Genomic DNA, 21,349 nt, shown 5'->3' with positions numbered 1-21,349 from the left:
AGGGACTTGAGCATTGCAATAATGAGTATCACAGTACCTAACTTTTAGACACCTAGAAAAATCACAGGTACACCCCTCTATGCATACTGCCTGAGTTAGGTGCCTTGTACAGGGAATGGGAAGATATAGGCACCTCAGAATACAATATAGAAAAGCCAGCATGCTAAGTGGGAAACATCAGGTTCTTGAAGCCTGATCCACAGTGCTCTCAGGGGCTAGCAATAAGATTGCCAACCCTGCAGGATTGTCCTGGAGTTTCCAGGAAGCAAAGATTAATCTTTAATTAAAGATTATGTCATGAGGAAACCTCCAGGAATATGTCCACCCAAAATTGGCAACCCTAGCTAGCAAGTTCCAACCTGCCACCCAATGACTTGCTCTCTCAGAATTCAGCTTGCTAGAAGCTGAATTTTGACAGAGGACTTCAGTCCTGCGATCAGATTGGTAGAACTCGGGGGTCCCTGGTTGGTTCACAATTTCTATTTAAACCAAGCACGAACACAGGAAGATGTCCGTGCAGCTGGGTTCTCTCTGCTTAGGCCTGTCACTCATGTGCTACCTGCTTCCACTGCTGATCTCCTGGTGAACTAACCTTTCCTGGCTCTTGGTTTTGTCCTCTGGCCTGCCTTGGACTCTGACCCATTGGTATTTGACCCAGCTTGACTCCTGCTCTGATCACTAGGTCAGACTGTTCACATCCACTCATGACAATGAGCTGCTTAAGCTATCCAAGGGGAGAAGCCAATGAGAGGGGTGTGTGGTAAGCCCTGACCCTGCCATAGTGATAGGCACCTCCCTCAAAGCTGGACTTAGGCACCTATCTTTTCTAGAGATCCACAAATGAGAACCAGCCAAGGGACCTGAATAGCTTTTTTTGCAGAAATGAGTTAGGTGCCTGCCTTGCTCTACATGAAACAGCCACAGAAGAAGGAAGTTGTGGTGCTTATCTTATAACTTTTAGGTCAGTGGTTAGAGCAGTCATGTGGGATGTGGGAGATCCAGGTTTAATTCCCTCAGGCAGAGGGGAGAACATATTTGAAAAGAGATGTCTCACTTATCAGTAGAGTGCTCTGACCACTGAATTATAGATATACTGTTGTGAGACTGCTTCAGTTTTAAACCTTACTTCTGAATGCTTTAATTTCTTCATGATACAATAACTTCTGCCCTCTGGATCTGCAGGATTTTCACTTAGAGATCTTCACCTCTCCTGTGAAGCTGTTCCATTGTGAATAACGAATGAAAGAGTGCTTGGAGCAAGGGTTTGGACCCTGGGTCTCCCACCTCCCACCACTGGACTTTAGAGTCATTTTTTTCCTCTTGTGCCAAGTGAATATTCCACTGTGGATACATTATTAAATAGTCATTAGGTCAGAGAGAGAGAGAATGACTCAATAGTCTAGTGGTTAGGACACCCACTGGGCAGACCCAGAGTTTAGTCTCCTTGTTCTAACCACTCTGAGTATTCATCAAAGATGAATGCATTGCTGTATAGCTTGGAGATTAAACTTTTCATTTGGGGAGAAAATCTGCAATCCATACTTATGATGTGCCGTCCCTTAATCTGAGGTTTCTTTGGGGCTATTCACAGAGTATACTGCTCACCATGGGTTAGGATGACAAAATCTGCCACTATGCTAATTTAAAACTATGTTATTTCTTAAACTCACTTGTTGTGTCTTATCCTGTCAGCTCTTCAGGACAGGGACTGTCTCTTTCTCTGTTTTTGTACAGTACCTAGTAAAGTGGTGACATGTTGGGGACCTTTGTGTGTTATCACAACGCAATTATAAATAGTAGTAGACTCTATATGGAAAAAAAAATCCTAGAAACTTTCGCAGGAGAATCCTATAGATGAGATCAAATGAATGCAGCCACAACTTTCTAACACAGAACATAATCTTCGCTATCTCAAAAGATTTGGGGCCAGATTTACCAATACACTTGCTGCTGTGCACCACTCTGATGATTCAGGGCAGCCATTAAATGGTCATTTCACCAAGTCACTGTGACAAACTGAGTAGCATACTCTATTCTAATAAACTGGTTGGATGTGGGAGAAATACAAGAATATAATATCAGGAGACCTACAACTGTGGTCCTCAGAGACCCCATAGACTACCTAGGAGCAGTTGTGAGCAAGGTTCATGAAAACCTATGAGCTTTGTTTTGACAGAGTTTCAGCACTTGTCACTGACTTGCATTTTGAAGACTTTCTCTGCAACGAAAAAGGCTAGAAACCTTTTTTAAACGAATGTTGGGATTAGCATTGGGAGGGAGGGGATTGTTGGCCATGGACTCTTCAGACCACCAAAGCCAGCAATATATTTTAGCCCTCTACCTTCCATTCTGCCCTAAGTTGCTATTGTGTTATGGAGTTGGTAGAATTTAGAAACACAGTAAACTTTATTATCTAAAATTAGATGTTTTTCCTTAAGGGTTTTCTAAACATCTCGCTATGTTCGTTTTTGCTGATGTGGATGTTAATTTTTCTCTCAGCTCTGTTCCATCAACATTTAAAGATGGGTTATTCTTTTAATAAACAGAAATTTGTGCAGAGATGCACCTTCTTGGAAGCCCCATAAAGAGTTTAAAAGAGAGAGGCACAAACCAAGACGCATGGATCTACACCCTCAAGATCTCTTTTCTGTCATGATGTATGTGTTTTGAGGAAATTGACATGACCTAGCCTTTTTAGAGCAACATCATGATCAATTTTTTGAGAATTTGAATCTACTGGAAGTGTCAGGTCTTTGAACATATTTGATTAAATTGCAGTTTGCTACTCCTAGTGGAACAAGCAACATGTTTTTGCATCATCTTATGAGACTTCTGTGTCACAATTGGAGAAAGCCTCTTGACTCAATTGTTAATGATTTAGGGGCAGATCTTCAAAAATATTTCAATACCTACAGATGCAAATAGGTGCTCAGTGGGATTTTGAGGTTAGGCACCCAAATACCCTTGAAATAATTTTACAGAGGCCCCTAGAACATAATTACCCACCCTAAACAGAACTGATTAATTCCTCTGCTAGGAGCCACATAACAGCTGTGGGGCAGTGCTCAGATAATAGGGACAGGAAAGGAGGCTTCATTCATTCAGACTTGTCCCTCCTTTCTATTCATCCTGCCTCCTCAAGTATGCTCTATGGTTGTGAGATGGGGTACTGCATTTGTCTGTCCCTCCCAAACCAGTTGGAAGAAAACTATAGGGAAGGTGAGGGGAAAAAAAGGAAAAACACGCATGTTACCAGCTTTGCCCATTACTTTGGGATACACTCATTTATTAGGCTTACTTTTCAGGGTGGGCGGTGGGGGCTTCTGTACTTCTATCAATGTACTGCTTGTGTCACTTGTGTGCACATATAGAGCTATACTTCTTCCTGCTGCAAGTTCCCTCCCAATGGAGCTATCCTGCAGGAATAGGTTCCCCAGGGCTGGGTTCTTCAGCCCCAGAATCAGACAAACACACACATACACATTAACAGAGTGTATCTGAGAGGACTGGGTGAATCAGCACTCCCAAGCTGACCCCTTATATATCCCTGGACTCAGTAGGCTGGGTCGAGCAGCACTTCCAAGCTGTCACCCTCATATGTCCCAGGTTCAGCACGTCTCTATCCCCACTTTCACATTACAATTATTCTGATAATAACCCACTTGATGAGCAAACCCCTGCAGGGGTCTTTTAGCTTAGGTACGAGGAGCTTAATCATTAAAGTACGAGGAGCTACAACCAGCTTAATCATTAAAGTTATTTATTGCCAAGTAATAACCATAGGGGAGTCAAACAAATAAAACAGATATATTATTAAATCTAACTTAAATTAGATTATAAAAGTCAGGTTTAGAAAACTATAACTGATCCCACAAGTCAGGATCAAAAGGCTATACCTAGAGAGAGGAAGAGAGCTGGGTTTTCACCACTGAATGAAGCTTGACTCTGTTGGGAGTCCCAGTGCTGGTGGTAGCTGAGGATCCTGAGTGCTGGAGATAGACAGAGCCCCCAGCATGATCAGTCAGGAGCAGGGCCGGCTCCAGGCCACAGCACGCTAAGCATGTGCTTGGAGCGGCACGCCACAGGGGATGCTCTGCCAGTTGCTGGGAGAGTGGCAGCGGCTCCAGTGGACCTGTCGCAGGCGTGGCTGCGGACGGTCCACTGGTCCCCCGCTCCGGTGGACCTCCCGCAGACACGCCTGTGGCAGCTCCACCAGAACTGTGGGACCAGCAGACTGTCCGCAGTCACGCTTGCGGCAGGTTCACCGGAGCCGCGGGACGGCGAGCGGCAGAGCGCCTCCAACAGCGTGCCGCCGTGCTTGGGGTGGTGAAATTGCTAGAGCTGGCCCTGGTCAGGAGAAGATGAAATCCCAATGGAACTGGTGCAGATTTTGGATCCAGGCATCAGAGCACTTACTTGAGCATGGGTAGGTGTTTTTGTAGAGAAACAACAGTGGTTCAAGGGAGAACACTAGATTTGTTTATGTATGAACAAGGGAGAATACCAAAGTTGTTTTGTTCAGGCTAGACCATGGGATCTGATCATTCCTCCCTTTGGGCAGTATTCCTTGGAGGGAGCTCACAATGCAATTAGGGAACTTCACTATTTTGGATACCAATAAAGGATTTATTATTAGAATGGGTCTGATAACTACTGAACTAGGTGTGTGCAGGCATTGGTTCATTAACATCTGGAGCAGAAATCCCCCATCATGCAGTGCTTCTCTGCATTTCTGGTCCTAGAGTTCAATGCGGTTCTTGCCTTGGAATCTCTGCTCTCTATTCTGTATGCTAATGGAAGTGCCTCCTTGCCCCATCTTCTATGCAAATGAGGCTAAGGGAGTTTCCCTAATTCTGTCATCCTTATCCCAGGGGTTTAAGTATGTCACCCACTGTCTTTTCATTGTTTTTTTTGTAAGTCTTTCTTCTGACTGGTTTTGGTTCAAGCAGAGGCCGGGGGAGGAGGGGGAGCTTTTTGGGAGTCAGACAGGCTGGGTACTTTGCCCTGGTTCCCAAGAACACAGAGCTGACAGGTAACACACAGGGCATGGTGGGAAGGAGAGAAGGGGGCAGGAGTAGAGCCTCTGCCATGCTAGAGAGAATGGGGGACCTTGCTGTGGGGAATACACAGAACCCCTAGGAGAGTACTTGGGGAACACTGGTGTGGGGGAAAAGGAACATGAGGAACATAAGAACCCCTCATGAGTGGAAACTGGCAGAGCCCTGTGTGGATACATCCACATCCGATCCGCAATCTGCAAAAATAATCTGTGGATATCCACATCCGCAGATATACGCGGATTTGCAGGGCTCTACACCAGGGGCTGGACTGAGGTTCCAAGGAACCTCCTGCACCCAGAGCCGGGTTGGAGAGAGACACGCTGGCAGCTGTGGGGAGCCATGGCAGGCCCTCCACCTGGCCTGGGTGGGGAGCCTGAGCAGTCCCCTGCCCAGTGTCCCAGCCCCTTGCCCAGGGCAAGAGACCCAGCCTCCCCATATCTACCAGCACGGCTCTCCCTGACCAGGCTCCAGCCGGGTAAGGGGGCAGCTTGAAGCCGCAGCCCAGCCATGGTAAGAGCCAGGCTGGCAGTTGTGGGGATCCATGGCAGACCCTCCACCTGCCCTGGGCATGGGAACCAAGCAGACCCCTGTCCCTGCCCCCAGGCCCTCTGTCCAGGACAAGTTGAGGATCCACTCTGTGGTTCCTCACAGCTTCCTGCCTGCTCTTACAGTCAGAGCCCTTTGTATCCGCATCCGCACTGGTATCCGCAGAAATGATCCACGGATATAAAGTGGATACCTGCAAATTTGCAGGGCTCTAGAGATTGGGGGACCCTGCTGTGGGGGGAGTATGGGAGCCAACAGAACCCCTAGTGGGTGGGGAGAGATTCTTTGGGGGACTTTCAGAGAGTCTCTGAAATAGAGAGGGATGAGAGGATGGCACCCAGGGAGCTTGTGGGGTGGAATGGAGAAATGCAAAACGGATACAGTGTATGCAATAAGCCATGCTTACAGAAGTTACAAAGTGCATGCCTTTCCTGCTATACATATATTGATTCATGAGTTCACTGGACTTTAATAATATGTAATAATCCTTATTAAATAAAGATTGGGAAGATGAAGACTGCTTTTTAAAAAAAAATGCAAAGAAGATAGCTTATCATTAGAGAGTTGAAAAAGCATCTAAACAGAGGCTCTAGAGTGAAACAGAAATAGAATAACAACATTCTTTGTACCATGTCAGAAGATAACGACTATGGTTCTTTACTTGTCATGTGACATAGCAAAAGATGTAGCAGACATGGCTAATCTGTAAAGAATGAATAAGCTTTAAATTAATGTCAGAAATTATTATTAATAATATACAGTATGTTCCTACTATTCTGTTTTGTTATGATTCCAAAACTTACATTTTTGTTGTTTTCAATACACAGTGAGGAATTTTGTTTTTGCAGAATCATCTGGATTAAGTGTGTTTTGCTTACAGTGACATCTTTTTTGTGGCTGTTAGAACTTCATATTGAAATACTAGCACCCTATTAAACAGTTAAAATCACTTTTGGCATAATATTAATGTGTATTAAAGAATATTTTTTAAGTGAATATCTTTAAATGTTGTTTGTTTTAGCAAACCTCCCAGTTCAAAGCATATAAAACATTTTATCAAAGGATTCTGCAGATTTCTATACGAAAGGAATAGTTTAGAGAGAAATCACTTAAACTGAATAAAACCGTAGGAAGATTGTGCGTGAAGGGTTTTTTGTAGCAATTGTATCTACAGCAGCTGCATGTTCCTATAATAATCAAGCTGATGACAAGGAGCTAATTGGTGAGAAAACTGGGCACACTTCTAATTTTGTTAAGAGAAACAGGACAAGTCTTCAGCTTCTGCATGAGGTATCAAAATATACTGTGCAGAAGACAGAACATTTGTAATGAAAATAAATGTTTGGTAGATCCATGTGAAATAAAAACAGCTATGCATATGCATTTCTATATATTAGAGTTTATTAGAAAAAGGAATTTATGCGAGTGAAATGAAATCTATAATTCTGAAAGCAATAACATGAATTATGAAGGAAGGTAACATTTAGATGAGTACTGTTTTTTAAAAATGTAAAGATTATATTTGGCTGAATTATTTTTTTAATTATTTGAAATGCTTATATTTCCATTTAAGAGTATTTAATTTGATTATATTAACATTACAGTTTCAAATAAATAGAAATCCAGTGTTTGATACTATCTATCTTAGGTTTTTATATGGCCCCCATTGCTGAAAAACACCCCTGTGAGGTAGAGAATTCCTATTATCCCCATTTTATAGCTGAGGAACTGAGGCACAGAGAGGCTAAATGGCTTGCCCAGAATTACACAGGAAGTGTGTGGGAAAGCATGCACGTGAAACAAGGCATCTCAAGTCCAAGAATAGTATCCTACTTGCTGGTCAGCCTTCCTCACCCTTTAATTTATCCAGTTAAATTACCTGTTCTCAGATACTACACATTACCTGTATTCTTACTGGGTCTTATCTCTATGTCTTTCTCATGCTGTAATGTTCTGTAGTCTTCTGTAAATGAACCATCCACCTTAATATTTTACCTTTTTTAAAAATATGGGATTATAGCAGCCCAGACTGTCTTTCTAAAGGAGACTAACATGGGTGAAATCCTAATCGCATTAACTTCAATGGGTCCAGGATTTTACTCCAGCTGTTTATTGCTGAGCTGAAGCAGGTGTGTTCTTTTGGTTATGTGAGTTTCTATTGAAGTCTCAAACTTAGGCACCGCTTTTATTCCAACACACAAAGAACCCCTTTCCCATACTAGAATTGATCAACTTTAATTTCATTCATAGGCATTGCCATAGTGTGTATCGCTGTAGTAGTTGAATGTCTAGACATCACAGTCATACTTGCCGATATCTGAAAAACGTTACAAGGGGCAGTTCTCCTTATAAACCGGGAGTGTGTGAGAGATTAGTTCCACCATCCATTGGACAGTTGTCTATGCATTCTATTGGATTTTGAGGCCTGATTTTCCACTGGTGTTTCCATGTACACTGTGCAAAAGTGGGCTTAAATTAAAACACCATTGACTCAGAATAGTAGTGTGTTACACCCACTTTACATAGATGTAAATGAATATTCAAGGCAATGCAGGATCAGATCCTAGATATTTTTTCTTGGAAAAATATAAACAAAACCTTTCAATGTTTGTCCTTTTGGATTCTTGCCTTATTTGGAAAAATTGCATTAGCATTCGTACCCCACCAAAGCTATCTCATGCCTCCTCCTTCTCCTTCAAGGCGCCCCTTTCTCCCCCCACTCCCAAGTCCTTTCCTTCCATTCTCATTGCTTCCCCAGTGGCTTCTTAGCCTTTTTATTCAGTGGCTGCCAGTGGCTCCCTCATCTTCTTGACCATAATGTATTTCTTCCTTTTTCCATCCGTATCTGTCTGTCTTTTTCCTGCTCCTTTTCCAAAGAGAGGTGGAGGCTGCTATTACTGGGACTGGTTGAATGAGTGTTTATGTTCATTTGCTCTCACTGCAAGGACCACAGATCTCATCAGGAGCAGAAAGTAAGCCCTGGTCAGGAGAGTAGCTGAGGAGTGTATTCAGACAGCTATCCCTGCAGTGATGAGACATAGACATTGCAGCACCATGGTGGTTATATATCTGAACAATCAGAGAACCAAGACAATGGCTGAGGCCATCCTCACCAGGGACAGATTCTACAGGGTGGTACCAGCCAAATTGAGACTTCTAGCAAATGTACAAAGGAAGATGCTCTAGAAATATTTCTAAGGGAACTGCTAGCACCAGCTCTTTCTTATAGATTATATTTCAAAAGTAAGGGTATGAAGAGGCTACATGATACTCCTAGTAGAAGAGATTAGAGTTTCATGTTGAAAGTTACAATTTTCTCAGTTTAAAATGTTAGAAATTGTTTTATTGTATTATGTGGTTTACTGTTTTATGTTTCTATCCAGACTCAAGATCTTACTGAAATAAAGATATGAAAGATAGTGATCAGCCAGCTTCTAAGTTACAGCCTCCATTTATTGTACTACTTTGATACTGGAAACCAAAATACTGTTGATATTGGTATTTTCATTAACAACACCTTTGTCCTGTTCACTGTTGCCTGAATGCCTCACCGGAGGTTCTAAAAGGCTTTCTTGTTCTGGATCATATATTCTAACTAACATACAGGCTTGTCTTTTTTCAATTAGCTTAAATCTTTGAAATTTAGTGTTTGTAAAAGTTGTCAAAACATACCCTGATATGCTTGATTTCATATAAAACGATGTTTCTGTTAGTGCTGCAAACACACATCTGGATTTTAATATCATAAGAGTGGCTTCACAAGAGTGGAAAATCAAACAGGATAAATAATGTTTAGCTGATTGCTGCAGCTTGAATGATTTGCAGAGTTTTTATGTTTATCTTGTTCCTTCAACTTATATTTCTGAACACGTCACAGTGCAGAGCAACATGTTCAAGTGTCAAGCCGAACAGAGCAGTCCAGAATTAGGCTGTTCGCCCTAAATTGTTAAAGTGATGTTGAGTTGTCTTTCAGCAGGACTCCTTGTGATGTTAGAGAGTGGCTAGTAAATTTTACAGCTAGCATGAAAAATTATGGTAATTCCGAGAGGGGATGACTTAGTGGACTAATATTCAAAATGTACAATATCTGCGCTCCATAGAACCATATGTTCCAATTCTAGCAAGATTCTATCATGCTTTGAAGGTTAAAAATATGGTCTTACTAACTGTTTGCTGTTTAGGGGGAAAATTAGCATGTGATCTTGTGATTAAAAACTATATCATACACATATGCACAAGAGTAGCAAATTAAGGTTGCACAGGGAAGCTTAATTCTGGTGTATCCTAACTTCTGAATGCTTGATTTTGCAACCTTAATAATGTTCTTGTAACATAATTTTTTGTGTGTAATTTCATAGATGCTTTTTAAAAAGCAAATTGAAAAAAAAATCATATTTACAGCCACGTGGGCCATCCAGAGGAACTTTTAGATCCACTATGGAGACCTCTGCCACACAAGTTAATGGAGTAATTGATAGCAGTTTTAGGTTTTCATCCTATGTGTGGACAAGCACTAGAGAGGAATGAGACATATACCTGCCAGTTGGTTTCACAGATACTTGCTGACAACAGAGAAATGGTGAGACTTGCTGACAACAGAGAAATGGTGAGAATCTTGGGTTCCATTCCAGACTCTGGAGGGAAGTTTTATCTAGTGGGCACAGACTTTTCTGCAGCATCCCCTCCAATCTGTCTATGGTCCAGTCCTGTTTCACCCCCCTGTATCCTCATCCCAGACCCATTCTCCTCACCTGATTATTCCCAGTCTCCTCTCCTCAGGCTTCTTATCTTATTCTTCTTGCCCAGCCAATCCCAGTCCCTCCTCCTGGAACCTTTTTCCATCCCCAACTTCCTGTAACCCCTTCTCTTCCCCACATCCAGGTTCCCCATCGACCTACTTCTTGTCCCAGTCTGTTTGCACAACGAGTTCTAGTTCTTTTTCTGGTTCCTTATTAGATTGTTCTCCTTTCCCCCTGCCACACAGATCCCCAGTCCTTATCTCTGTCTAGCCAGTCACAGTCTTCCCTGATGGTTCCTTGTTCAACCTGTCTTTCCATCATCCACTGACTGCCCATCTTCCATACAGTTTCCATCCCTGGTTCCCAATCCCACTCTTCTTGATCAGCTGGTCTCAGAGTACCTTGTCTACCAACCCCCTTTCCCGCCTTTAGTTCTAGTTTCTCCCTCCTCCTCAAGTTACTTGTCCCAATCTATCCTCTCCCACCATGTCTGGCCCTTGTCCCTCCTTCATTTGATATATGACAAGTGCCTCTTCTTTGCGGAATGGACCCAGCAGCGTGGCAATTGTGAGCACAGCAAAGACAAGCTCCCTGTTCTCAGTTATAGTGCCCAGAACTGGCATGGCCCACCTCAGGCCAGAGCTGCAACTGCATGAAAAGTCCTGCTCAGCCCTGGGCTGGAAGAAGTTCAGTGCTTAGGTGGCGCGTGAGGATTTTTGCGGGGAGGCTACACTCAGGAGCACCTGAAGCTCCCTAGAAGTGGGAAGATCACTGGCGCCTGGTCTGTGGCCCTGCCCCCATTATGCCCCTCCCCCTAGGCCCTGCCTGCATTCTGCCTCTTCCCCCAAGGCTCCCCCCATTCTGCCTCTTTCTCTGAGGCCCTGCCCTTGTTCCACCTCTTCCTGCTCTGCTCTGCCTCTTCCCCCAAAACCCTACCCTTGTTCCATCTCTTCTCAGCCTCACTCTTACCCCTAGACTCTGCCCACCTCTCGCTCCTCTCTGCCTCCTCTCCCCATCGCACATTCTGAAGGCAGGAACAAAGGGGAAGGGCATAGCTATCCCCCTTTTAAAAGTGATGTGGCCATGGCCCTCTTGCTTCTCCTGTTTTGATGCCTCTGTGTCTCCCCTGACACAAAGGCACCCCCTGGCAAATATCATCCAAAGAAAAGGCTGCCAGAATTTTTTAACATGTGCAAAACAGTGTATTTTTCACTAGCCTAATTCTGTGAAATGGCACAACCATTTTAGCTGCAACTTTCCCAAAATATTCAGCCTGAGGCAGACATGCAGCATGGAAAATTTCAGACTGAATAGTTAGAGTTTGGCAAAGATACAAGCAACTGAAAACAGGGTCTTATATTGAGAAGTGATGGGTGACTTATTAGACATTATTACCAACTATGCTTATACTACTGTACGGTCCTTTGTGGTGTATTTTATAGACTTAGAGGGAGAGTTGGGATAGAATCTTTGTTTCCAATAGAAGATTCAGAGTCTATGGAAATCACTTTTGGCTATTAGCTATCTGCTTTAAATTGGGATTGTGCCTCTGTTAAGGAAACAACAGAGGTAGAGCTCAGTGAGATGAAGGATGTAAGTCACTTATCTGATTCAGCTGGGTTTATGGGGAAAAGATAGTGCCCTATCATGTAGAAACAGAGGAACTGGAGATTTTCTATGTTGTCTTAAAACTCTGTAAAATTTTTGCTACAGGCAAGATTTCTTATCTGACCACAAACTGAGGCAACCAGGTCAACTATTAACAAAGGTCAATGCTGCTAGCTAGAAGAATCGCTCAACAGTCTTTCTGTTTGCTAACAAGACAGAAATGTTTGGATAAGGATTGAAAGACACTATAGTTTGATTCCAACTCTGAAAAATCCACACTATGTGTAGTGACACACACTACAAATTAGAAAGCTCTATAGACTGATAAATCATCAGAGGTGAAAGGATATTTATGTATTAGAGGTAGTTGGGGTATGTATTTGTTCTCCTAAAAAACATTGATGGAAGCAACAACATTTTCATTTTCATTAAAGTTTTTATTCAAGTTTTCATTGAAAACTCAACCCCTAGTATGAGCCAAATACTGAAATGTTGGGGCTTGGGATAGTCAAGAAAAAAAAATCAGGTTTTGTCTGAGATTTTTCAGTTTTTGGTTGCTGAAAAGTATGTGTGTGGCGGGGGGGAGTTCTCAACAGACCTCCTGTCTCCTCCCCCCCAAAAAATATTTGTAAACAGACATTTCCTGCACATTTTTCTTTATCACATTCTTTATATATATATAATGAAAAAAATTACAAACTCTATTATCTGTGTTTGACCTATGAACCTCTTAACGTCAACTGGCAAAGGGCACAGAGGGAGTGCACAGAGGTTACAGGAGTCTGGTAAGCAGTCTGGTAAGTACATTTTAGCTCACTAAAAGAGTGTCATGTGAGGTCTCTGATAAAAGCCTGTGCCACTCTGGTCACCAATATCATTGTGAAATGTATGTACAAATACTATGTCAGTAATTGTGTGCATATGTGTGTGTGTGTGTATATATATATACTGAAAATATGTTCTTAAAGTGTGTTTGTAGAGACTTGTCACCAGCAAAGGTGAAAAAACATCTCTTTGTTCAGATAAGAAATTGGTATTTGTCTGTTTGTTTAAATGTAAATTAAGTAGTGTATAGTTCACAATGGGTCGCCGTTCACCAGTCTGAACAGAATGCCAAGGAAACATAGTGAGAACGTCAAAAGAAAGAAACGAACAGGAAGAGTTAAAACAGCAGGGTGTTGGGGGGAACCTATCTGGAGATATACATCAAAGGTTTGATCTACTATATTTGAGGACAAAGAAGACATCCTACCACCCTTTACTGAGGAAGTAAGCAGATAGTGAGTCTGCTTTGTGAAAAAAGGGTCTCAACCAGGCATGATTTAAAATGTTGAAGAGAACTTTGGGTGAGATAAACTTCTTTAGAATGAAGGTTAGCCTGTAAGTTTAAAAAGAACAAGGAGTCCAGTGGCACCTTAAAGACTAATAGATGTATTTATGCATAAGCTTTCGTGGGTAAAAAAAAAAACTTCTTCAAATGCATGGAGTGAAAATTACAGATGCAGGCATTATTATATTGTTAATTTAATCGCTAGAAAGTGTGTTATGATATTTTGTATGTAAGCATTTATTTTCACTATTCTTACTCACTATCACTTGAATTAATAATGAAGATATCCTTGTTTTAAATAAAGTCTAAGTCCTGTGGGGGCCAAGCAAAGTGGTGATCCTACAAGCTGGTGTGTACTGTTCCTTTGGGAACAGCAGGCCTGGTAATTCTATGCGTCTTCGGTTGAACAGGGGTTGGACACTGCAAGAAATGTTCAAAGGACTCAGGAATTGGTGTGTGTCTATCTCAGTCTGTACAGAGAGAGCAAGTCTTGTGTGGCCCTTGAAGATGCTTGTCCTGCCAGATACTCATGGTTTCAGGAAGCTGATTCACAGCAGGGACAGACAAGATTTCCTCATGCTAAGGGCAGATGGTTGTGAGGCACCTCACAACCCTGGTATACTGGGAAGCATCACAATATGCATTTGCAAAAATACACAAGGGTAAATGTTATACTAAAATTCTAAATTGTGATGCAGATGTTACAAATCATATTTTCACTCAATGTATATACATTGAAGAAGGCAAATATAGTGCCAATCTATAAAAAGGGAAATAAGGACAATCCAGGGTATTATAGACCAGTCAGCTTACTTTAGTATCTGGAGAAATAATGGAGCAAATAATCAAGCAATCAGTTTGCAAACACTTAGAAGAGAATAAGATGATAAGTAACAGACAACATGGATTTATCAAGAACAAATTGTGTCAAACCAACCGAATAGCTTTCTTTAACATGGTAATAAGCCTTGTCGTTGAGGAGGAGAAATGGTCTGAAGTAAATAGGATGAAATTCAACAAGTAGAAATGGAAAGTTCTCCACTTAGGAAGGAACAATCAATTGCAGACATACAAAATGGACTGCTTAGGAAGGCGTACTGCAGAAAGGGATCTGGAGGTTATAGCAGATCACAAGCTAAATATGAGTCAACACTGTTGAAAAAAAAATGGCCATCATTCTGGGATGTATTAGCAGGAGTGTTGCAAGCAAGACACATGAAGTAATTCTTCCACTCTGCTCCATACTGATAAGGCCTCAACTGGAGTATTGTTCTGGGCACCACATTTCAGGAAAGATGTGGACAAATCAGAGAAAGTCCAAAGAAGAGCAACAAAAATGATTAAAGGTTTAGAAAACATGACCTATGATGAAAGATTGAAAAAAAAATGGATTTATTTAGAATGGAGAAGAGAAGACTGAGGGGAGAACATGACACCAATCTTCAAGTACATAAAAGGCTGTTACAAAGAGGAGAGGGAAAACCTCTGAAGATAGGCAAGATTAAATTATAGCCAAGACAGTTTAGGTTGGACATATGCAAATCTTTCTAACTTCAATGTGGTTAAGCACTGGAATAAATTGCCTTTGGACGTTGTGGAATATTCGTCATTAGAGGTTTTTAAGAACAAGTTAGACAAACACCTGTCAGGAATGGTCTAGTTATTATGTAATCCTGCTTTGAGTGCAGGAGATTCGGCAAGATGACCTATTGAGGTCCCATCCAGTCCCACACTTCTATGATTCTATGACTATAATAGCGCAGAAAGCATTTGTGAAAGTCTGTGTAGGAAGAACATAGTGATCAATTTACTACCTAATAGTTCTTGTTTAAAAGTAATTTAAGAATATTTCAAGTACTATTTAAATGTTTCTTTTTTTCTACTATGCATCCATATAAATATGCACTAAACAATTGAATGGTACTCTGTCTTTAAATGAGACTGAGAGCTGTTACTAATCTCCAAGGTGAGGGGTTTGAGTATCATAGCCCCAGGTTTGATTCTGAGTAATATGCACTGAAAGGTCCTGGAAAAGACAGAACCTTGGTCTATGCTCAATAAAGAGTTAAATGGAAGTTTTGAAAAGGGAAATGTAATAGGAGCTGTACATAACTTGCCCCCATCATGCCTTACCTAGTCCTACATGGGTCTCTCTCTATTGTCTAGAAGAGTATAAGCCTCTGTTAAAACATATTGTAATTTTAGCTGCTTAATGCTGGAGTATTGCATAGCATGCCAGGTATACCACAACTTGGAGGCAAGTACTGATGGTGTTTCAGCTGCTAGGCCTGGTGTGCCCACTGGTAGGTGCTAGCCCTGACGTGCTCCATTAATCACTCAGACACATGGCTAAGTGAAAATGGTTATCTTGCTAGGACTGGCAAGAAAAGGAAAGGTTGCAAATGCCCTACGCAGAGAGGCCTAAACAATTTCAGTTCAAAGTGAGCAATAGGGTTTTTTTGTTTGTGTCACTGGGGTCAATCCACTGGAGAGTAGGGCTCTTACTGCCTTGGGTGGCCTCTCTGTTAAAAGGCTCTATGAGAAGTAAATAGGAGCTTGCAGGTCTCCAGGCCACATTCAGTTAGTGGTGTATCTCTCACTGGGGCCTCTTTACCCTGTCTCCCTGCCCAGTCATTGCTGCTCCCCAACAAGTCTCACAGACCTGCACCCACCTGTAATGTCTGGAAGTCACATCCTGTATGCAGTTACTCAGGATTCTTCTCTGCAGCTTCTGACTAACCACTGCCACTGCCTCCCAAAATTGCCCAGTCAATTCCCAGTTCAACGTCCTTCCTCCTACCCGGCCAGGAAGAAGAGGATGCGCAGTGGGAAGAGGATGATGGGAAATTGTAATTCATGGTAATATTTATCTTATTGTCTGGATTTGTAAGCAGTTAAAGGTGGGTTTGGGACTCCACTGTGAATATTCCTTGTTGGACTTTAACTCGACTGACTAACTCACGTGAAGACTTCAAACTATCTTGTCGTCAACAGGATTGTAATGCAAGTTAATGAATTCAAGTTACTATTATTTATTTAATTAATTAATTAATTAATTTTGCCGTGGACACAAGGTTTTTGTCTCAATACCTTCTTCTAGAAGCAGTTTCTCAGTCTGCTTCCTAACAAAACACCATCCCCCATATTTGGCTTGTGTGACTCTGTAGAAATCCCATTTCAAACAACATACAATAGTCCTTTTTGATTTTTTTCACCCTCTTGCTTACAGCTCCGTGGTCAAATTAAATTCCATTGGGAGTCAACCTCCAGGGGATTTTCTGTCCCGGTGAAAGTATATTCACATCCAGCATTGCATATGAAAAGAATCTATCTTTATAAAAAATAGTTTTAACTGTATAGTCAGGAAATAGGAAAAATACCATTTTCCTATTCTTATTCTTGTTAGGCTGGATGTGGCTGTAGTATTGTTGATAGCTCATTGTGATCTCATGTCAGATATTTTCATGTTATTTTATTATGACCCTTTATGTTTAAACCATTTATGGAGAATTTCTTCTTGGGTATTCATTTCAATAATTCCTTAATGCATCTCTTCACGACCTTCACCACAACAATACTTATTCCCTAATGGAAATATTTTTTGTGTTGATAGTATTTTGCTATGAAATTTGTTTACTTCAGATACTGAAATCTCTGAAAGTTTCTCTCGTCAATCAGCAGCTGTTACAAAATGCTATTTTCTTTGTTTTCAAATAATCATTAAAATGTAAGAAACCTTTCTTCTCATTATACGTACACGCTGGTTTCTTGCTACAGGATTATCTTTATATGTTAGAATACTAGCACACAGATATCTTTTTAGTTTTAATATACTACTGATGGATTTGTGTTAGAGAAGGAGGGCCAACACCTGACACACATAATAAAGTACGCATAGGTGCCAACTTTTCCCAGAGTCAGTAGGTGCTCGTGCCTTGCGCCCCGACTCCACCCCTGCCCCACCCCCATTCCAACCCCTTCCCCAAAGTCCCTGCCCCAACTCTGTCCCCTCCCTGCCCCTATTTGACCCTTCCCCAAATCCCCGCACTAGCCCCACCTCTTCACCGAGCGTGCCAAGTTACCCCTCTCCTCTCCCTCCCAGCGGGAAATGCTGGGCACTAAGGGGAAAAAGCGGTGCACTCGGGGAGGAGGTGGAGTGGAGGCGGAGCTGAGCTGGGGCGGGGAGCTGCCGGTGGGTGCAGAGCACCCACCAATTTTTCCCATGGGTGCTCCAGCCCCGGAGCACCCATGGAGTCGGCATCTATGAAAGTACGTACTTAAGAAAAAGATCAGATTTTCTACCTTGACAGTATGTCAACTTAAAAGCCATAATAATTGCTTTCTTCACCTTTTGTTCTTACTATAATAACTGGGGATATGATAATGCTGAATTAGAGTAACCCTTGTGAAGACAAACAATGGTCTTTATCCTTAATATTTCCAACTTGTTCACCACCACTAGGAGGAAGATGAGGATCCTTGTACTTCTACTATTTTATCACTATGCCACAAAGAATGCCAAAAGTTACAGAACTTCAAACCCCAACTTTATTTTAATCATGGCCGATGACCTTGGCATTGGAGATCTTGGATGTTATGGAAACAAAACGTTAAGGTTTGATAAAACACTTGGAGGCGGGGCAGAGTGCTTCATATCTATGTATAGAACATACTGTTTGCTTACAGATTTTAAACTATTTTAAATACAGTTAGAGATTCCACAAGGTATCTGTTGTACAGAAAGGTCAATCCTGTTTCTGCAGTGTGGACTGCTTATATTTGACTCTCATTGTTTCTTTACGCTTATAGGAAGAAATTTAGGTAAATATACATAGTCCTCCCAAAAGCTGCCTCACAAACAGAAAAAAATCAATAAAAGTAAGATTGTGGTCCAAGCAAGAAAAATGAATGATATTTTTTTAACATCATTTCAGAAGTATACATATTTTGAAGTAGTCTCAAAACTGTAACTTTTTTGAGAACTTGTCATTATTCATTTAAAAATAAAGCACTGATTTGTTTTACTGCAATTCATCTTTAACTACGACATGCTAATTAAATCCATTAGAGCAAATGCTAATATATCTAATTCAGAAATGTCTTCCCAACATGATTGTTGTTAAGGTTAGGTAAGATGCTGCAGTACTGGTGCAAAAAACATATAGGTTAAGCCTCCACATTTAAATGTTTTTTTTATCAAGTGCACAAATCAAAACTATGATTGAGTAGAGTAAAATATAATATAAAGGATCTTTCCTGTGAAATGAGTGCCTGTGAAATGAGTGAGATATAGATCAGTAAACACTGAACATTTATATTGAAATATTAAAAAATTGGAGCTTTTTAATAATATGAAAAATAACTGAAATATGTTAAATTCAAACAACTCCTAATTACAGCTATATTTTTATAATATATGTCATATATTTTTAAAAACATATATATAACTTTGGGTATACCATATTGTCACTGTTTTAATAAGGTTTGTGAAATGTGAACAAAAGATTACTCTGGGCTACAATACTCCAAAATCAAATGTCTGGTTGTGCATTTAGTGTATTGTAAAAGTTGCACTAGACCCGTATTTTGACCAGGATCATTATTTTCAAAAATGCCTAAGTGACTTGGGAGCCTGTCTCTTTGAAAATCAGTGCAAATCAGATTCCTAAGACACTGAGGCATTTTTTAATATTTTAGCTAATAAGCTTTAATTTGACCATTTCCAGATAATCAATATGAAATTATTATATATTTTTATATATCCTCCCCCAGAACCCACAATATTGACAAGCTAGCTAAAGGAGGAGTGACATTTACTCAACATATAGCAGCATCTCCACTATGTACCCCAAGCAGAGCAGCTTTTCTGACAGGCCGATACCCTGTCAGATCAGGTAAAATTCATTAATATTTCATGATCATTTATGCATAATGGTTTTGCCTCTGACAGGAACTATTTTGCATTTTTTGCCTTCTCCCCCAGTACTGTCTGGATGTGTCTTTATGATCACTGGATCAAATACTCAGTCAAGTGCCCAGTGAGTCTGTGTGCTCGGGAAGAGCGAGTGAAGAATCTTCACCACAAAGCATATCCATGTCATGTCTGCCTTTCCTCCTTCATTTTAAGAATGATATAAGTGCATGAAACTTTAGCTTTGGCAGTTCTTGCTTGTCATTGACTTCAGTGGCTGGGTCTCTGGGTACTTCACCATGACACCTTAAACATTTCCAGATGTGTTTTTTAGCAAGGACTGTTATATTAAGCAGATTTCTTGTTCATTAGTGATTACCCATTTCCTGTTCTTGCTTCTGAGAATGAAAGCAAAGCATGTCTCAGGGTCCTGCTTAATAAGTGTATGTTCATTCCAATCAAGAAACAAGCAGCAGCTGCAGCAGTCAGTGTAACCTGTTGGGTTCATTCATACTTTCTGTTGTAAAGGAAGCTAATATGTGTTTATTACCAGTAGCACCTGCTATACTTAAAATTGCAAACAGCTTTCCGTTGTGACCCTTGTTTTCATGTATTTGTGATTTTCTGAAAAATTAATTGTTTTGAGCTGAAAGTTTCACTGATTGCCCTGCCCTGGGTCTTCTTTAATATCTTCATGTATCAATGAAAGAGTCAACATTCTTTTTTGTCAAATTTGTAAAAGTTGTTCAATGGGGACTAATTGCAAATACTAGTGGAGACAGAGAACTAATACCAAAGGACCCTAAGATATCAGAAGCATGTTGAGAAAATAACAAAGTTAGCTTCAACTTGCAATAATTCAGGCTAAAACATCTGAAGGAAAGTAATCCAAAACCCAGATATTTAATGGGAGGGAGAAACCTGGAGAAAAGTAATGGCATAATAATAATTAATAATAATTAATAAATTATTAATAATAATAATCCCCAGCTGGTGTAAATCAGTGTAGCCCCAATAATCTTATTGGAGCAACATTGATATATACCAATTGAGCACCTGATCTGAGATATCTAGATATGCCTTCAAATAAAATAAATAAAGTGTTTTTTGTAGAGAACACAACTATCTATCCATTAAGCATGTTGATTGGGGGTGCAAAATCGAGGGCTAAGTTGGAAGTAAGGCTGAGATCACTTTGATGATTTGGTCCAACAGGTCTTTTCCATTTCTTGCTGCTACAATTACATACATATGGTGGGATCCATGAAGGGACTACAGCATTGCAACACTGAGCGTAACGGCACCTAATGTCTAGGTGCCTAGAATATCACAGGAACAAGACTATGATCCACCAAGCTGAGCTAGCTGCCTAGGATCCCTATACAATGAATGGGCAGAGATAAGCTCCTAAGAACATGATCCACAGAAGCCAGCATCTAAATTAGCCAGTCGGAGATGCTAACCAGATGGGTGCATGCTCAGAGATAGGTGCCTAGGTGTAGGCTGCAGAAAGGCACCTTGCTCTGCTTAGCAATCCACAAATGGGAACCCACGTCCTGGAGTCAGATGGTTTAGGTGTCTAAGGCATTAGTGAAGGAATGAGTTAGGTGCCTGCTTTGTTCCACACAAAAGAGGGTTTGCAGGGGAGATGGAGGCAGGGAAGCAACGGCAGGAAAGTGCTCTAACAACAGAGCCAGTGCTTAATTTATGCCCAGGCTTGCCAGAGCTCAACCCTGGCACTCCTGGACTTGCTGCATCAGTTATGAATGTAAAAAAAAAATACGTTTTGAGCCCTAGCACCTCTTTCATTACAAATTAATCACTGCACTGAGGTATGGGATACGCTGATGTAGGGGGAATTGAATCTGGGTCTCCTATATTTCACATGAGCATGCTAACCACTGGGCTTAAAGTTATAAGGTGAGCAGTACCTGCTCCTCCTGGCTTTCCCCAGTTTGTGAATTGCTCTGGGGCTTAGGCAGGAGATAGTCATCTGGACACCTAAAGTGAGGCAGCAATGCAAATGCTCAGAGGCAGAAAGGTAAATGCTTGGTGAACTTCTACTCTGCAAAACTTAGGTGGTGAGCAAGCTTGGGCACTACAGAGTTCGTCAAGAGTTTTGCGGATTGCAGTGAAGCCAAGAATGGGACTTAGT

At 41.2% G+C, this 21,349-nt stretch overlaps 1 protein-coding gene across 2 annotated transcripts in view; it reads left to right on the top strand.

Annotated features, from left to right (window-relative positions):
* The window catches only part of STS (steroid sulfatase), a 179,181-nt gene that overhangs the window by 32,074 nt on the left and 125,758 nt on the right, over positions 1-21,349 (top strand). For both annotated transcript variants that reach the window (XM_032790056.2, XM_032790057.2), the window contains 2 exons: positions 17,746-17,898; positions 19,056-19,177. In XM_032790056.2, the coding sequence (XP_032645947.1) occupies positions 17,746-17,898; positions 19,056-19,177 (275 nt within the window). The remainder of the gene's footprint in view (positions 1-17,745; positions 17,899-19,055; positions 19,178-21,349) is intronic.

This window comes from Chelonoidis abingdonii, chromosome 1 (assembly GCF_003597395.2).
Source record: "Chelonoidis abingdonii isolate Lonesome George chromosome 1, CheloAbing_2.0, whole genome shotgun sequence".
In the NCBI taxonomy this organism is placed as follows: Eukaryota; Metazoa; Chordata; order Testudines; family Testudinidae; genus Chelonoidis; species Chelonoidis abingdonii.
The sequence above is the reverse complement of the archived record's forward strand: the minus strand, read 5'-3'. Positions and strand labels throughout refer to the sequence as shown.